This window comes from Gigantopelta aegis, chromosome 8 (assembly GCF_016097555.1).
Source record: "Gigantopelta aegis isolate Gae_Host chromosome 8, Gae_host_genome, whole genome shotgun sequence".
In the NCBI taxonomy this organism is placed as follows: Eukaryota; Metazoa; Mollusca; class Gastropoda; order Neomphalida; family Peltospiridae; genus Gigantopelta; species Gigantopelta aegis.
The window spans coordinates 10507371-10527366 of record NC_054706.1 but is presented as its reverse complement, the minus strand read 5'-3'; the positions used below and the strand labels follow the sequence as shown (position 1 = coordinate 10527366).

General features: G+C 36.3%; 1 protein-coding gene across 1 annotated transcript in view; it reads right to left on the bottom strand.

Moving 5' to 3' along the window:
* LOC121379040 (SEC14-like protein 5) overlaps positions 1–12537 on the bottom strand; it is a 41126-nt gene extending 28589 nt beyond the window's left edge. Inside the window, exons 1-8 of the mRNA XM_041507482.1 lie at positions 12401–12537; positions 10477–10626; positions 8251–8382; positions 6670–6798; positions 5552–5774; positions 4076–4215; positions 2286–2475; positions 1360–1448 (exon numbers count right to left, since the gene is read on the bottom strand). Of these exons, the coding sequence (XP_041363416.1) occupies positions 1360–1448; positions 2286–2475; positions 4076–4215; positions 5552–5774; positions 6670–6798; positions 8251–8382; positions 10477–10626; positions 12401–12463 (1116 nt within the window). The 5' untranslated portion in view covers positions 12464–12537. The remainder of the gene's footprint in view (positions 1–1359; positions 1449–2285; positions 2476–4075; positions 4216–5551; positions 5775–6669; positions 6799–8250; positions 8383–10476; positions 10627–12400) is intronic.
* Positions 12538–19996: the final 7459 nt, after the last annotated feature.

Sequence of the window (19996 nt, the reverse complement as noted above, 5' to 3'; positions counted from 1 at the left end):
CATGAAGCGACATTCCTTGTCAATCCATACTCGGACAACAGTTTCACAAAAACTGCCTGAAGATTTTGTGGAAAAGCTGGCACTATTTAAAACTTACGCAAGTGAATATAACATAAACCACTACAGCATCATCAACATGGATGAAGTTCCTCTGACATTTGACATACCCATGTGTAGAACCATAAAAAATTTTCATCAAAAGGCGGCCATTTTGGTAATGGATTCTATGAGGGCTCACATTATGGTTGATATCAAGGATCAAATAAACAGTTGAATTCTATCCCTGTCGTGATACCTGGTGGGATGACGAAACTGCTCCAAACCCAGGACATTTCCGTAAATAGGTGTTTCAAAGCACATCTTGGACAACTGTGGAAAACCTGGATGACCAGCGGAACACAGTTATACAGCTACAGTGCACACGGGGAGAGCGACGTACGCTACAGTTTCAGAATGGATACTTGAATCGTGGAAAAAGGTCCTAGCAAATTGCATTATCAGCGGATTTGTGAAGACCGAACTGACTTATGCAGACACGAACACCGACAAGTCCACAGAATCAGACGATGACATGGAAACTGTGAGTGACCTGCCTGGTCACGTTGCCAAAGCATTTCATTCCGAAACAGAGGACGAAAGTTTCAGTGGATTTGAATACGACAATATCGAATCAGAGTGAAAGATGAACACTTAGTTTATTAAATTACCCAATCAGTGATAAAACATAAATTTTGAACCAGACTTCAAATTGTTAAGGCCCCACCCCCCCCCCCCCCCCCCCCCCCCCCCCCCCCCCCCGAGTACAAATAATGTTGTTATGTATATTTATTGTTTTGTTGTATTTCATTATATTGCATGTAATTATAATTATATTAATACATTATTCACAGCAAATATCTTCAAAAGGCTGTCATTTGGAAATTATAAAACAATTTTTACAACTATGAATGCCGATCGACAGTACGCTACTTAGTTTCGGTTGACTGACCCATATACAGTAGCCTGACACGACCTCTTCTGAATATGTAATTTTTGCACATGACACACCAGTTAGATTACTGAGAAACACGTGTTGTGGTATTACCGTAATAGATTGTGAGTATTTGTCACTTTTTAAAAAGTTATTAAAATAAAATATGAACAAATTTCACCTTAAAGTCAGCAGGGTTCAAATTTAACAGTTTGCCACACTGCCCTAGTCATATGCCCCCATGCCTTGATCATTATTTTACATGTTGTTAATTGGCCATCATACTTGAACACGATCAGTCTAAGTCAAGTGGCCATGCCCTCTAATTTACTCAATTCGAAGCCTGCAACAGTATGACCCCACCAATGACATGAGAAATTACAACATACATGTTTCAAAATGGATTCTTCACCCACTGATTTCATCAAGCCCTTCACATCCATCTGACCCAGCCGTAGGATATAAAGTGGGGTTCCTTCTGCAAACAAATAAAAATTAAATAGAAAACTAAAGCTGAAATCTGAAGTACTTATATTTTTAATATTTAAGCGTCAAGAATAGTTAAAACTGGTTTAAAATTCTTGATGTGATGCACCATTCCTTAAAATATGTTTGTTGCTATCCAGATTAAGTAACCTATTCCAATTATTTTTGTATAAGCTGCTTTCTCTCTTTATAAGTCTTAGGTAGCCCTGCTGTAGTAATGCATACCAGGGACCCTCCCGCCCCGGAATCGACAACTGGCGATGTCAGAGGCTGAATCCGGGGTGGGCGTGCCTGAACCCTCGTGGATAGGGGCACGTAAATATAGTTACCCATACCAGGGTTTCTGTGCCAGAGGGTAAAACGGGTATGGTGTCATATCCCCAATTTGTTTTTTAAGTTACCTCTTTACTATATGATTTTCTTAACCCTTGCCCTAAATTGAACTCATTTTCTTTCTTGGGGAGGTCCCCCATACCCCCTGTTGACTGTATTTGCATTCTATTCCATAGCGCCATACCCAAAAATGTCTTTCTGGCAGAAACACTGCATACATAACCTGACTTCTGACCAAGTGCCAATATCCTGAATTAATATAAGCTTCCCATCAAATGGCTATTATTTTACACTGTCTCGAAGGAATCCATTTCTAGCCATGCAACTACCTTTTCCTCCTTAAAGGTTAAGATGCAATTTCTATTGCTCCCGTTTTCATCCAGACCATCCTATCATTAAATTCTGGACTGAGGTGTCTGGACTAGTTTTTATGTCTGTATGTGTGCAGGGGTAGGGAGATAAACTCAGATCATGTTAATGTATGTTACTGTATTACCTTTATCACAGTAATGCCATCCTCCAGGGTAGTACTTCTGTATCACAGGTGGTGGTTCGTATGTACTGAGCAGTCGATCAATGTTGTGTAGCTTCCTCCATGCTAGAGAATGAACCAGCATTTCTCTAGATTTCTCGATGTTGAAATCACGAGCTCGAAGAAATCTCAAAATGTGAGAGTCCTTCGGAATCTACAGATAAAGTAACACCAAATAATTAACACAGCTCATATACAGATTTGTCTTATCAATTACCACCCTTTTGTTTTCTACTTTCAGTCCATCTCCCCCCACCAATCGTGATAGTATCTTTTATCATTTTCAACATTAATCTCATTACAAGGGTTAAACTATATTATAACATACTAAACTCTGTTACCATTCCAATATTCAATTAATGTGAGCAGCACATGGCATCACAAAATACCTGCTAACTGAGTTTTTGACTTAATGTTAAGAGACGAGAGCTAGTTCAGTCAGAAGAGGGCTCACCTAACCCCTTGGTAGACCGTGGCATGTGCTGTCTTGCATGTGGAAAAGTGCAAATAAAAAATCTCTTGCTGTAATGAAAAATGTAGCGGGTTCCCTCTATAATTACGTGTCCGAATGATCAAATGTAACAAACTAGCTTTCAAGTTAAATGAAATGATATGGTTTATTTAACAACGCACTCAACACATTTTATTTACGGTCTGGCTACTGCAGGCGAGATATCTTGACACCAGTCGACATACTGTACACTGTATACAGTGCATTCCCCAATTCATATTTCCCGCCATTTTGCACATGACACTCACCGGAAAGACTTGTGTAACAGGAAACAGAAGACAACTCAGCTTCCTGTATCTTTAGGTTTTTGTTTTTCAGTGGAAAATAACTTGTAATTTTGAGTTGAAAAAGTGGTTTTCGGCAAGTATTTTCACTTGACAATAATGACGGCAAGTCGCAGTCATATTCAGGGATCAATAACCGATTGTGACAGCTAATTTAATAATAAATTTGATCGTTTTACCAACAACGAAAATCACAAAATATTGGGATATGAATTGTAGTTTTTTTTTTTTTTTTAATTCTAGTAAAAAACCCAGTTATCGGGAATAATAGACATAAATACTGGACAGCTGGCCACAAATGCCAGTAAGTAAACGTGACTTTTTCAATTTTTTGCCTAATTTTAATCAACATTAACGGATATAAAATATAATAAAAATTATAAAAACCCACGAAAATAATACTTACCAATTCAGATATGAACTTCATTTTATGTATTTATAAAACATTTACAGTGTTCGAGATTAACGGGATCCCGATATCCCGGTGATACCAGAATTTAATTTTGGATACCAGACTTCAATAATCCAGTATCCCACCGGGATACCATATAATGTTTGTTTTTCTCTCAATCCTGCGTTTTTATTTTTCGCTGAAACAATGAAAGTCGTCATTTACTAGTGAAGTTAAGTAACAGTGTCGTCCATGTTTGTTAGATGTCATTTATGAATTTTATTTAAGTGGGATACTAAATGATCAGGTGGGATACCAAATTTTGAAATGTTAGTATCCATATTGGGATAATGCCCAAACATTTTAATCTCGAACACTGATTTAAGTGAATATATGTGAGTAAAAATTATAAACTTGTACCCACTCAACGTGGTTTTTGTCAAAAATTAATCCAGTAGTCTAAAGGTTAAATAGCAAACCAAACCCCCCCAGCAGTTTCAAAAAAAGTACAGTATCATAGTATATAAAAGTTTTAACATTAATAACTAAATAGAGCTTGAAGAGTTACCTTTCCCTTGTGTGTTTCTTGCAGCTGCCGTCTCAACTGAACGAGTCTACTTTCTTCAGCAGGAGTGAGACTACCGAGAAATCTGTGAATGTAGTCATCGTCAAGTTTACCAGTCTGTGCCACGGACACTGGTACTTCAACTACAAGGAAAGAAATATTTGACGAGTGAATGTTAGACACCCGACACAAACTAACAATTCAGTATTAACCGACTGAGTCCGTTTTTTAAGTCAATTACCAAATACAGAATGAAGATGAATTTCACATTTTAGTTTTTTAGCAGCATAACCACTACCATCAGGGTTTTTTCCAAACGGGTAAAACGGGTATGGCGCCATACCAAAATTTGTGTGCAAAATTAATGACTCTTTATTATTATTGTATGATTTTCTTTCTGAAGAAGGCCCTATACCCCGTCATCTGCGCTTGCATTCACAACACACACTGTAAATATTCAATTCCATAGCGCCATACCCAAAAATGTCTTTCTGGTAGAAGTCCTAACCATGTACCTGAACTGTCAGTGGATAACAAAAAGGTAATCAAGGCTAACAGGTTCTAGATTTGAATGCAACATGATAAATATTTTTGTTTGGAAATAAATTAAATCAAATCTTAATTACATCAGACACCTAATCATGTTTAGGAGAGTGATTGCGCCCTAGTTTTTCTCTAACACAATTATTTTAAGGCCTGCAATTTTCCCCTCCTAGACATTTTAAGTAGCGTAAATTTGCACTCTTCTATTTTTTTTCATCAATGAAAGTCTGGAATTTAAAGACTACATGTCATAACAATTTTACCCAAGAACTAATATAAAATTTGACATCTTCAACTAGTCTTCATTTCGCTGTATCAAAAAAGAGTCAAATTTGACTACAACTTAAAAACCATATTCCCTAATCTGCTACACATGTTTACAGGGCTTCTAGATTATAGTAGCCCACTCCCATGGCTAGTGATATTCAATATTGGGCTAGTAACTAATTACTATTGCCAAACCAGACGGCTAATGAAAAAAAAAAAAAAGTCTAATGTTGCAGTTCAGTTGATTTTGTAAATATGAATATCCTGCCAACACCCCAACCCTCCAATGTTAGTGTTTTTAAGCTCTATCCACCCCCTTTAGGTAACATCTGATTATTAAATTTTTTTTGTAAAATATTAACTAAATAAAGAAAAGTAGAATTAGTGAATTTTTAATCGAGGCTAGTAAATTTTTTGAATCACCGATCCCATGGCTAGTGGATTTTATAAATCACCAATCCCATGGCTAGTAAATTATTTGAATCACCGATCCCATGGCTAGTAAATATTTTAAATCGCCAATCCCATGGCTAGTAAATATTTTAAATCGCCAATCCCATGGCTAGTAAATATTTTAAATCACCGATTCCATGGCTAGTAAATTTTTTAAATCACCGATCCCATGGCTAGTAAATTTTATAAGAATTCTAGAAGCCCTGAGTCTACTACCTTCCGGAGAATCGCGGTGTATGGTGGCGGCAGTGGCGCCCAGCGTCAGGCTGGCGTGACTGTGCTGACTGCTCACACTATCCGACCGACTACGTAAACCGCTGTCTTGAGAAGGTGTGTCTTCAATCGCGGCCACTTTGTCCTTGGAGTCCTTCCACTGGGGAATGTATGTGATTCCCTGGCTGATCAGCTCGTTGATGTAAAACTCAATAACTTCTTTACCCTAAATACACAACAGAGAAAAACATAAAATTTAACTAAATACGACTAACACTGTAAAACTGGTTGTCATTAGTACTGTATAATACACAGAATAACAGATTAATGACATAGGATTTCAGACCTTGAAATAAGCACAAGGTGCATATACATGTACAATTTAGAACGTAAAATTCAAACATTTTTAAAGCACTTTTCATTGTAAAATTACTTTTCAATTGGTAAACACTTGGTCTCATATAGTTTCGTTAGTATTCACAACAGCTTACCCAACAAATTGTGGTATTTGTAATAAATAAAATGACGCTCAGTAGTAAAAAATGCCAATAAAAAGTAAAGTTTGTTTTATTTAATGATGCCACTAAAGCACATTGATTTTTTATCTTATCATCGGCTATTGGATGTCAAACATATGGTCATTCTGACACTGTTTTTTAGAGGAAACCCGCTGTCGCCACATAGGCTACTCTTTTATGACAGGCAGCAAGGGATCTTTTATTTGCGCTTCCCACAGACAGGATAGCACAAAGCATGGCCTTTGTTGAACCAGTTATGGATCACTGGTCGGTGCAAGTGGTTTACACCTACCCACTGAGCCTTGCGGAGCACTCACTCAGGGTTTGGAGTCAGTATCTGGATTAAAAATCCCATGGCTCGACTGGGATCCGAACCCAGTACCTACCAGCCTGTAGACCGATGGCCTAACCACGACACTATCAAGGCTGGTCAAACTGTCAATAATACCAGCTGACAAATTTCAGAATTATGAGAAAATAACCGTGAAGGTAAATTACAATATTTATCAGCAGAAATATGCAATTCCGACACTTTTTAATATGATTTTGTTCAAATTCAAGCATGTTTCATGGATTTTGACAAATCCAAGCACAAAGACACACCTTTTTGATATTTTGTGTGTACTGCTTCATGGCAATTTTCTCAACAGTGCTCTCGAATCCAAAGAAATGCTTGATGTCGAGACTAGCATCCTGCTCGAAACACGTCCAACTTGGATTCTCAGCGTGCACCTGTGGATGAAGAACACACAAACTCACTCTTTTCACCTACTAATACTGTGTACTAATCAATGTTATTCAATACAGAAGGATGGAAATGTTTTATTTAACGACGCACTCAACACATTTTATTTACGGTTATATGGAAATATTTTATTTAACAATGCACTCAACACATTTTATTTACGTTTATATGGAAATGTTTTATTTAACAATGCACTCAACACATTTTATTTACGGTTATATGGAGTTGGACCACACAGATATTGAGACGAGACACGCTGTCGCCACTTCATGGGCTACTCTTTCAATTAGCAGTAAGAGATCTTTTATATACACCATCCTACAGACAGGATATCACATACCACGGCCTTTGATATACCAGCCGTGGTGCACTGGCTGGAACGAGAAATAGCCCAATGGGCCCACCGATGGGTTATTCAATATGGATTCTGTTATTTATAAAAAATACAAAATAAACTTTTTGTTTTTAAAAAACAAATTCAAGAAAACTAAGTTGTTTATTTTCAACTCAAACAATAAGAAAATTTCACTCTGATAGTATTTAAAAAACCAATAAAAGATCTTATTGAAAAACAATATATAGCACCAATTTAAAGAACATAATGCAGACCTAGCTGCATGACTATGGATGAAATACATTTGTAATAGTGTTCAATGTGGTAATATCTTAATTGGTTCCCCATAATCTTAGTTAATTTTTGTCATGGCAAGATCGGATGATGTAGTCACATGTTAGGCCATCCGTAAAAATAGTTTTGTTTGTTCATTTCCGACCTGTAATTTCAAATGTGGGTAGGGATTTTTTTTTTAAATGTTTGTTCGACAGATATATGACAATAGTACTAAAAAACTAAACAAAATTCTTCCCCAAAAGACGTCAAAAAAGATTTTGACACGGGCCGATTTTTGTCGGTCGGTCGGTTTAGGACAAACAAACTTTATTTTTATTTTCGCCTCAGGAGAATTGCAATTTCAGTTTTTATAATGTACCTACATGTACAGAGTGAACATTGAATGTAGCATTTTTCATACAAACACAAGTGCAATGCTGATTTCTTTCAAAGGAGTGCAACAAACAGAAAAGCACATAAAAGAAAAGTCTAATCAACAGACTTTATCAGTGAATGTTTAACGACACCCCAGCACGCACAATACATCGGTTACTGGGTGCTATTGGTTAATTCTTCAACAACAAGAAATAGGTTCACTAAAATATACGTAAACAAAAATTATATTCCAGTCTTTGCGAGTGATCACTCCAGTTTTAGGACAGTGACAAACTGATCACCTTCCAATAAAATTTCTAACAGAATAAATAATATACATTTAAAACTTCATGTGATAGCTCATCTAGCACCACAACACATTTTAGAAGAGTGATCTTCAGCTCGCCTTGATTTCGCACATGATGAAGACTGCATTCAGTGACTAATAACTTACGGAGTAATAGCAGTTTTCAACGATGGCTATCCGACTGGAGAAACTCTCGTTGTAGGCACTGATCATCAGGGTACGCTTCCGGCGGTCTAGACAGTTCTTCTGAATGAAAATCACATAATCCACTCCAACAATCTACAAAATAAATACCACAACACATAGGAATACTTTCCTCTACTGAAAGTGAGATATAAACAATGTTTCTCCTTTCATTAACCAGACCATTCCCCGAAGATAGTTTTAAGGCACTTACATTTTCAGTGCCAGCATGGTGTTCTATGACAATTAGTAGTCAACTGTTGTTAAACGAAAGGGTGCTGAGGGCCTTGCACCTAATTAGGTATGAAGGACATATTTCACATGTTAGAAGTGTGAATACCTGTGTGCTGTAAAGTTTTAAAAGTTGTTACAACCAACAGTTGATTGTCACATATAGCCAAGTAAAGTATAGAGACAATTGATTTGAGGCCCTTACATGATGCTAAAGCGCTTACGTATACACCTAAGGCATAGTGGCCTCCTACGCCATATGCCTCTGGGGAAACCCGTTAACTGCATGTACTGGCAGACTTTTAATTTTTCATTCGCTTAGCATTGACCTCTAAATGTTTCCATGAAAGAACAGGTAGAGTTAAAAATAAAATTAAATATAAACAGATTAATTTTCGTAAATTATGAAAATTAGTTTATTTCAGCACAACAAAAATTCAGGGGTCAAAACATACAGTATTTCAAAATTAGTGACTTTTCAAATGGAGTAGTACAACAAATCTTCCAGTATTCCATTATAAATAATTGCACAACATGTGAGTCACAGTATAATATAATAGTAACTAAATTTCATCTTCACATTTGTGGCTGCAACAATATTCTGGCACAACTAAACCTCTGATCATTTGGAAAAGGGAACTCTATTAACGTACCCATATCCAAAAGTGGTTCAGGCATGCCTATCCCGGATTTAACCTCTGACTTCACCAGTGACTAACTCCGGGACAGAAGGGGATCATTTGGCCAGATACAGGTAGCATGGAAGTAAGTTAGTATTGTTAGTAAAAATCGCATGAACTAACTTGCTGTCACCTAAGCAGGGAACATTTTGTTCAGTATTGCATCACAATTTGCTATGCAAGTTTCAGAGATCGTTACACAATTTTAAAACATTAAACAGTAAGTGTTAATTAATTTCCAGTTGACTAGAAATATCGCTAATCAAGATTTTTAACATAAAGCATTCTCTACTAAGATTACTAAATGCTGTCCTCCAGGACAGTAACTTTCCTGAATGATATATATAGAAATCACTACACTGATTTTACATAATGAGTGTCAGGATTCATGTATTGCCAGTGCGAGAGCAAGGGTAATACATGAAACCTGACACCTGAAACCTGAGTTTTGTAAAATCAGTACGATTTACACGCGAGTGTCATAATTTCTTAATTATCCATAATATTTTTATGAATAACAGTTAGGACCATGTCAAACCATTTCAAACCAAAGAGATAAAGAAATGTCATTTTGGTAACAGAGCTTTGACCAAAGAAGCCACATTATCAGGCCGTCAAGTGAGGCGATGGGTAAAAAAAATTGGAAAATAGGTACTTTTGTTGCCTGAAAATAGGGTTAAAATAGGAATTTTGCCCACAAAATAGAAAAAAAAAAGGAATTTTGTATAAAAGTAAATGTCCCAAAATAGAGAATATTGCAGGGGTCAAGTGAGTGAGACATCTCAAAAAACTAAATATGGAAATAGAAAACCACTGAAAAGATAATAATACAGGAAAATAAGACAATGTGTATATCATAGGAATAAAATAGGCACTTATTTTGTTTTAAGATGGCCTCCCAACACCCCTTATAGCCATCCCGATCCACCACTTTTTATTCAGACAATGCAGTGGTTGAATTTGGTTCTTTGGAGTAAGACTTTTAAAAAGCAACACAGTGCAGTATGTATTCCTTTTATGCTATTGAATAATACAAGTTACAAGGTCAAATTTTAACTCTGAAATGACATGGGTGTTGACTGAAAAAAACCCATAACAAGGCATTGCTTACCCAGTGACACCATCAAAACAGCAGCAATAGCAGTGTGTGTTTGTGTGTGTATGTGATTGAATGCGGGTATGGACACTATTTTTAAAATTATTTTCTTGTATACTTTAAACTATGTGCATAACAATAGATAATATGTTTAAACATAGTCAGAATGGATGATAATGTAACCTTTTTCAGCAGGTATGGTGCATCGACATTCAGCTTGCAGCGTCTTTCGATCTCGTGGACGGCTCCATCTTCGCTCTTGTATTCAGACATAATATCACTGCCAAGAAACACAGGAATCATCTTGCAGGTTGGAAACCGTTTTTCATACGCCTGCAATAATCAGCAAATATAACAGTCACAAACCACTGAACTATTTAATGGCCCAACAAAAAATATTACCTGAAAATATATATACATGTACATCTGATTTGCATCTAAAAGTATTTTATTCAACACTCTATAACCATCATATCCCTCTTATTATTGATTTTTTTATATTTTTAAATAGGTGAATAATTACACATTACAGGGGACAATATTTTAAAATCTTAGGTAACCGAAAGTCAGTTCACATGAGTTTTACTTAGATAACCGATTGTTCAGTTACATGAATATAGTTCTCATAACCGATGAGTTAGGTCTACCTAATCCTAAAACACTTGAACTATGGTTCTGTGCTATATTGGTGGTTCAAATGTATTTTAAAATATAAAATGATTTTCACTTTCATTACTAATATATGGTACTTTTAATTTTAGAATGTAATTGCTCAACACGTAGGCCTAACCGATTGGCAGTTCTCGTGATTTTAAAGTTGCGTAACTGACACGCGAACAGAACAACGGTTCTTGTGAAATATTGTGCCCTGCATTACATCATAGCACACTTGAAACATTACACAAGCTTGCCACAGAGTATGATTCTAAGTAAATCCATGAAAGGAGGATTGATTAATAGATTTAAGAAAGAGTAGTTATAATGTTAAATTAAAAAACATTTTTGTAAAATTTCACGTACATTGTTTTCGCTTCCTATTTATTGTACTTGTTTACTTTGCACAAAATAAACTCATACAATAAATAGGAAGCAAAATCAATGTAGGTGAAGTTGTTTATATATATACCACATTGACAATAGACAACTTCGGAGTTTGGAACTAAGCAAGCATGACATTCTGGAGCCAGTCAAAGGACAATACTTTCTAGAAATGGCTTGCTTATGTTGAAAGTATGTTGCCAGTATGTTGCCAGTGTGTTATGAATTGACAGTCCTGTTAAACACTTGCGGGATGTCACTTAAATTTTGTAAATCTATATGAAAGAAATGTGAAAAACTTTGCCTTTATCATCAGGAGTGTTTTAAAATTGATTGTTTTGACAATAAAAGTTTGGGGCTTGATTTCATTTGCCACAAGTGACAAGATGTTGATCACTTAGCTTGCTAAGTGTCCTGAATAATGTTTTTGTCAGATATATATCTATCATTTGAAGTGAAGACAGTGTATATCATACTATTGTTAAACAATTATTCTATAGCTAGTAGAAACACAAGATAGCACATACCACAGCCTTTCATATGATGTCGGGTTTCTTTCTGTAGTGTATGTATTAGTGATTAATATCCGGATTTTTAAAAATCAAGGAACGCTAAAATGATCGATGTAAATGTATTTAATGTCAAACACAGGATTGTTGTGGTATATTAGAGCGGGAATCTTTGACTACTCTTTGGTGGGCAGCGATTGAAAGAAAATGACATAGCTTGGTCTCCAACTGTAATGAGAGCATATACCCTTCCAAATGTTCATCTACAGTCTAGCTTTCTTACAGTCAGTACTCAGGCTAGGGTAGCTAGAGGATAAAAAAAAAAAAAAAAAACACCATAAAAAATATTGGTTGAAAAAATCCAACCACCATGACAAAATGACCGCAACAAAAACGGTTGACAAGACTTCCAACCATTCCAGTATTCAGTGTTAGCCCTCTTTAGAACGATCGGAAATCTTTCCGAGAAACATTATTATGACATCTTCATCATCATCTTGTCTGACCCTTGACACCTTAATGGCTGTTCGATATTTTATAGTATACGGATTGAAACTCACCGCCATGACAAGCTCAAATGGGTATTTATATACCCTTACGGGTGACTGATATTTCTGTACCATGACGGAGGATTAGTAAAAGTAATAAATGTATTAATTATGTCAAATTAAAAAATATAATTTATCCTTGAAATGCTCAGCCGCCATTATCCTTAGTCTTGTTTTAAAGTTTCCTCCTTTCGATAAGAGCACCTCTATATTTCAGGATAGTGACAGATGGTAAGTGTAGGTTGCATGCATCCGGGGGCGAACGAGGTGTACCGTACTTTTGATCAGTAGCACCTCTGTTATATATGTTTTCATGTAAAAAAAAAATCCCCATAAAAATGTGGGTACCACCCCCCCCCCATGTATGGGGTACCTGAAATTGTGCTGGGTGTTGCAGAAACATCTGGTTATACCGCCATGAAAGGTACCATTTTCTGCAGTTAATACTTTGAGGTAGGGGTTGTAGTACACAGTTTGGTTGATATATTGCATATAGTGTTTTTAAACACAAACGTTAACATGGTCGCCTATGCCAGCTCCTCCGCCCGAGTATAGGAGAAAAGTAGGCTCTGCACAGTCAAACATGTATCCCCTAGAAATCCTACGCCAACGGGTTCTGAGCCGTCCGCCCGAGCAGGACTACTCTCGAGTAGCCGTCAGGACTGTAACTGTAAGAGGGCTACACGGACATTTGGACGGTTATTTAAACCTCTAGCCCTCTTACAGTCAAGAGTACTTGGGCTATGGCAGAACCAGAAGAGCATAAGACGGGATTTGGGTGGTACGTTACTCAAAATGAACGCTGTTAACTGACACATGATTTCGGACTGTTCGATCGAAAAGTAAATATTGGACTGTTAATTTTGAATATACCCAAAATCGCTGAGTCCGTTTAATGTATGAACCTGGAGATTGTGCCTAGTTGTTATATTAGGGCTTTTTGGATGGTGCGGTTGCTAGGTCTTCTAAAGTGTTTCCAGGAGGCTGATGGTTGTGTAGCTCAAGTACCCTGTCGTTCGAGAGCTGGACGGACATGTGGAACGGCAAAGTACTCTGGCCAGTGGTTGTGGTTAGCCGTTAAAAGGGCCTTTTGGTTGGTGTGGATGCATCATGCTTCCAGAAGGCTCGTCAAGGGTTATTCTAGAATAGGTCATGTCAACGAGTTTCGGTGATGTGCATGGGCGGATCCAAGGGGGGACCAGGGGGACGCGTCCCCCAAAAAAATTGTTCAAGTGCCCTCAAAATGTCCAAGTGCCCTTTTTGTTTGTAGAATTTTTTTTTTTTTAAGTAAACAATAATTATATTGTAGATAAATGAAATCAAGATTTTCGTGTACATGCGCAAGCTTGCAGATATGTGTCTGTGTTATTGAGTCTCAATGGGGCCCCATTGAGGTTCTAATGCGAGTGACGCCAATTTACTTCATTATTGCTAGTATATTATGACGTAGAACTGTAGGAATTCATATTAATTGTAAATATCAAAACTTGTAGTACGGTGCCCTTTTGACGAGTCAATGTGCCCTTCTTTTTTGGTCCCCCCCCTAAAAATATTTCCTGGATCCGCCCATGATGTGGTTGGCTTGATTGGTCCATTTAAAAAACAAAAAAAAACCTCTTATATTTTGTTCACCATCTTCATTCTGTAACAACATTTTACATGTTGTATTTTGCGTTACCAACATAGATAGTACTGACATCTATACATTGCATGCAGAATGTTTCTGACTGGGCTGGCTCAGGTTGCAAGAACAGATTATATAACCAAATATATTCAATCTGGCCTTTTTAATACACTATGGGGATCTTTCTATAAATATGTGTGTATAAGACTAAGTAGTTTAAGATGCACAGAATAAAGTTTTTGTTTGTTTTTTAAATTTAGAATGATATATAAACTGTTTTACCAGAATAATATTACTATTTAATATTGTGTCTGTTTGTTTGTTTTGTTTTGTTCTTTTTTGTTCTTTGGGTTTTTTTTTGGTGGGGGGGGGGGGGGGGGGGGGAATTCCCGGAATGACGAAGATAATTTTTCTGAGAGTGGCTATCCTTATCCATTCTTGCATAGCCTGCATATGAGTACAATAAAGGAATAAATGTAAATATGATTCAAGTATTAACTGACTCATTACCTAAGCTACAGTTTGAAGAACTTATTTGTTGGAAGAATTAATTGAATTACTCTGTAATGAAACCACTGTCTAGTATCCTTTGTGATGTTAAAGATAGGTTTCCCCCACCAATTATATTCCTTTCCTACGGCTAAGTTTTATCCCCATTAAAAAATATACTTTGGTAAAGAAAATCATTTTCTGATGTACTGCATGCAGAGGACCCGTTTTGCTTCTTGATAATAGTATGGATATGTTTTGGCCAAAAATGAACGTTTTCTGAAAGAGGTTTTGTATAAAGGAATGGCCATTTCTCATCAGAAGTAGCTTTTAGACCTTCACAAATAGTTAATGGAGGATGAATGAATGAATGAATGAATGAATGAATGAATGAATGCTTAACGACACCCCAGCACGAAAAATACATCGGTTATTGGGTGTCAAACTATGGTAATTTAAATGCAAACAAATAAAGTAATGGAGGATGAATCCCATAGGACTCACAACAAATGTCATACTTATACAGTTTGCCATCTGGATGAAACATATCAATATCATAAATATTTGTAGTACCTAATGTGTTCCTACTAGCATAATATATACTTTTATTATTGATTTTAATTAATGCAGGGCTAGCTCTGGCTGAGTAGATTTGTTTTGCCAAATTGTCTTTAAAAATGCAAATCTACCGTTATTTTCCAACAAAATATCAGTCACTACACTATTTTCTGTTCGCTAGATTAAAATAAATTTCGCCAATTATTCTTAAAATTCGCAAAAACCTTAGCGTCTAAACAACTGAACAGGACTATAATAGTTTTTAGTAGTTACATTGGATACTTAGAAACAACTGAAGAATCTTTAAAATGCCATTTTATGTTACGAGCAGACATTTTTTAAAGACACCCAAACCACTGTTTTACATTCAGTATTACACACATTTATTTATATTTTGCTTGTTTCTCTGTCAAATCCACCTCGGTGCTTCGTCAGAGCTAAAATGATGCATAATTAAAAAAAACATTCCTAAAAACAACTACTATATGTATAAGGAAAATTTGGTAAATGAGACAAGTTTTGGGATTCTGACAACCTACCCAAATAGTTTTTAGTAGTTACATTGGATACTTAGAAACAACTGAAGAATCTTTAAAATGCCATTTTATGTTACGAGCAGACATTTTTTAAGACACCCAAACCACTGTTTTACATTCAGTATTACACACATTTATTTATATTTTGCTTGTTTCTCTGTCAAATCCACCTCGGTGCTTCGTCAGAGCTAAAATGATGCATAATTAAAAAAAACATTCCTAAAAACAACTACTATATGTATAAGGAAATTTGGTAAATGAGACAAGTTTTGGGATTCTGACAACCTACCCACATTGTTTTCAGTTTCTTTCATTGAAACGAACCCCAAAACGAGGCTTCCGATTTCAGAAGGATGTTGTTCCAAAATTAATCATCACATACATGGGCGTACATAGGATTTTGAAAAGGGGGGTTCCAATACATAGGATTTTGAAAAAGGGGGTTTCAAAATAGATTGCAGAGATATTGGGCATATATTTCTATGTTGAGTAAATATAATAATGTCAGATATCAATGTCAGATATATTAAATTATAAAAAAGCGATTTCGGGGGGGGGGGGGGGTTCGGTCGAACCCATCGAACCCCCCATATGTACGCCCATCACATAGTTGTAATATTGAAGATTTTTAGAAAAAAGGTAAATGTGTGTAGATCTAATGAATATAAATGTTTTTGGAATTTTAAATATTTTTCAGTTGTCTCTAGGCATTCAGTATGACTAATGAAAACTGCCAGTCTGCTATATATATCGGACCTTTATAACCTTTTTTTTAAATTCCTGTACAAAATGTTAGATTTCTGCATTATTTTCTCGGGTAATAGGACTTGAAACAGGATAGAAATGATGGCGGCAATTTTCGAGCTAAATGTTACAGTTACTATGGTTTGCAAAATGACCATTTCTTTAAAAAAAAAAAAAACTTGGAATACAGAGCCAATAATTCAGAGTTGTTCACGTAGATGATTGAGTGTGTGTGTCTCTCTCTCTCTGTGTGTTCGTGTGTGTGTGTGTGTGGTGTGTGTATGTATGTGTGTGTGTGGGGAGGGGGATGGACATTAAGGGTGACAAGCCTGCTGTGATCCCTAAATATGTTTGATTACATTAGTCTAGGCTCAGCAAATTGTGTAAGCACCTAAATTAGGAATGTCATTAAACTTTCGCTACATTTGCTCTCATCCAAATAATTTAATGCACTACCCACTTTAAAAAAAAAAAAAATAGGCCTATTGAAACATCCACCGACAGGTTAAGGTGTGACGTAACATTTTGAATTTGACATAAAAACTGCATAATGAATGAATGAATGTTTAACGATACCCCAGCACGAAAAATACATCGGCTATTGGGTGTCAAACTATGGTAATGCAAACAAATAAGGTGATGATCAACATCAATATAAAAATTCAAGATTTAAATAAAAACAGTGTAAAGAACTGTGCAAAAATACAAATATCACAGATAGATACTGACTTACTCAAAATTTCAATTTGTGCTGTATTGGCCATTTTCAAAGAGAATGTTACACCCCTACATCACGGTGAGGTTACAGCATGCGCAGGGGTAAAAAAACAAAACAAAAACCCTCAAAACAAACCCAATTGCATAATGCATGAATATTATTTGCGCACTTTATATGTTTTGTATCAGTAAACCTGCCGTTGACGGACAGTGGATTGTTACTGTACATACATAATCCTGCGCTACCTTTATTCTCTGTCAGGTGCGGCTCAAGGCAAGTCCGTTGGGACGACATTTGGTATAGGGGCCACACTCTGTAGGCCCTCCGCCCACACTTCCCTGGTTCCTACGGGCCTTCAAGGGGAGAGTGCGCATTTTAATGGTATTTTGACATTTTCCGCAAAGTAACGAAAATGGCCGGAACGTTACAATAAAAAATGTCAACATTCTTTTGACGTGACGTCAACAATGCTTTGACGTAACAATTAATATGCTTATTGATGTGAAAGCGATACAACGTACATTCTTCTTGATATAGTTTTACTTAAGAAATGTGCGAACAAAATTGCCTTTTGACATTTATAATCATGTTTATTTTAAATGTGTGTAAATGTAAACTATCTGTGCATGAATTTAATACTGCTGGATCTAATGACGACAGCTAACTATACTGTGGTGTTCTGTTGCAATGTTAGAGTAAGTATTCAAAATTACTGTTCGATTGTTTGTTTGTCAGGACCGTTGAAGTCGGAGCTGGGGGTGCGTAGACATTGGTGTAGCCAGGATTTTATATTGATGGGCCACCTACGTGGGAAGGGGAGGAGGACCATGACCTGCACCCCCCCCCCCACCCCCACCCCACCCCCTTTCCCGTCTACGCTAATTAAGAGATAACCATATGGAGATTTTAGATTTGCGGGTGTTATTTTCTATTTGATCCCGCAAATGTCATTTTTGACCGAAGTTTTTTTGATGAAAATGATGTCATCGGACCATTTCCCGACCTCGATATTTCCTGGGCTAAAGAGTTAACAGAGGTCGAGATAACGAAGTTTAACGGTATAATTATATCTTTTAAATTTATAATGTCCATACACACCGTGTAGCATCGTACACAGGATATTGCGAGCTCTGAAGCGAGGGGAATGTAAACATCAACTCACCAAGGTAAGTTATTTCACGTTTTCTTTGACAGTGACGATTTATGTTGCACAAAATCATGCCATTACTTGCAGGATAATCTGCGAATATATTTCCGTCGTTGGAACGCCATTTGAAACGACAGATATTCTATTGTTGCATAAATAACACGTGTGCTCATCGTCAATTTGACGATATCCTGTCAAAAGTGTCCATTTAATAAATAATCACAGGGATTTGGATACAAAACAAGACATGTAAATTATCCTTTGACTGTCTCAAACATGCTGTGCAAGTTACAATATCCACAAATACGTATTCTTTCTTATAATCGTCAAAAACTAAAAACTGTGGTGTACTGCAAATTGAGGCTACAGGGTATTGTAGTGTACTGTTAATTGATAATACAATATACGGCGTCTTGCTTTTCCTGAATGGATACCTATGTTTGTTTGGGTTTTCCCCCCTCAAGTTAAATCTCGAATAATGCATTTATTTACCAATAATTTAGTCTAGATATATTTATTCTATAAATTGCATTATACTCTTAAGGGGATGCTGTGTAATGTTTACCAATTGACTGACGTAAAATTGTCTTACAGCTGGACTTGAAGAGGTGAAAAATAGACAGAATATTGAACATAAGTGTGACAGTTGCACGTACTCAAATCAAATGTCTAACCTACAGAGACATTTGAAAACTCACTTAGCAAAAGATACAAGTACTCCTGTCAAAGAATTAACATCGGTATCTAAAATGTGCAACCAGTGTGGAAAATCGTTTAGATCAAAGTTTGGACTGACATTACATCTAAAGAACTAACACACATTTACCTATAAGCACACCTGCAATTTGTGTGGCAAGGGGTTTAATCAATGGGTGCAATACAGGTTCCTCTGCACAAATTTTGTCAGCATGTCATTAGAGAAATATCTATTTTAGAAGAAAGAATTTACAGCCCCTGGATCTCTAAAACCCCCCATCAAATATCATGTGAACAACACCCAGATGGAGTTCCGGAAGACCAGTTCGTTTATGAACTGTGTGGCAAGTTGATGAAAAGTAGGCAAAACATGTATTACAACAAAAACGGCATGCATCAATCCCCAAGCCACAAGTGTAATGAATGCGGCAAACTATTTAAATGGAGATAGAGCCTTAAGGTTCACAAAAGAAGTGCACATTTTTATTTGGACTGCTTTTGAATCAAGAGTATTAATAAACGTTTGTAATTATTCGTCATATGTTTCCATTAGTACAAAGACAGATGTATGCTATATCACTGGACAGCTTGTTACATCTTTTCGTTATTGATGAACGTTTATCATATATTGTTATTTCTAGTGACATCCTAACATTTTTATTACTACAAAGTAATGAACGCCATTTCAGTGGATACTCTTATATTTTCATTTTCATAAATGCTATTTGATTCTTATCTTCCATGAGGAAATGTATGTTTTACGAAGTTATGACTTAAACTTTCTTTATTTCCAATGATATTTTAGGTATTTGCTTTGTTTTTAACCTGTGCAAGAATGTCTCATGCTAACATTATTTAACTGATGTCCTTCAGTCCAGATAGATTCCTTCTCTTTCGTGAGACAATATTTTGCTTTCATCACATATGTGGTACTGTCTGACTGACGCAACTTCCCTATCTGCAAGATCTACTGGCGCTATTCCCACAACTTTACGTTTTGGTCTTCTTTTGGCTCTCGATGGTGCATCAAAAACATTATTCCTGTGATGACAAGATTATTGTTCACTGTTAATATTGTTTTGTGTTAAAAGGCTAT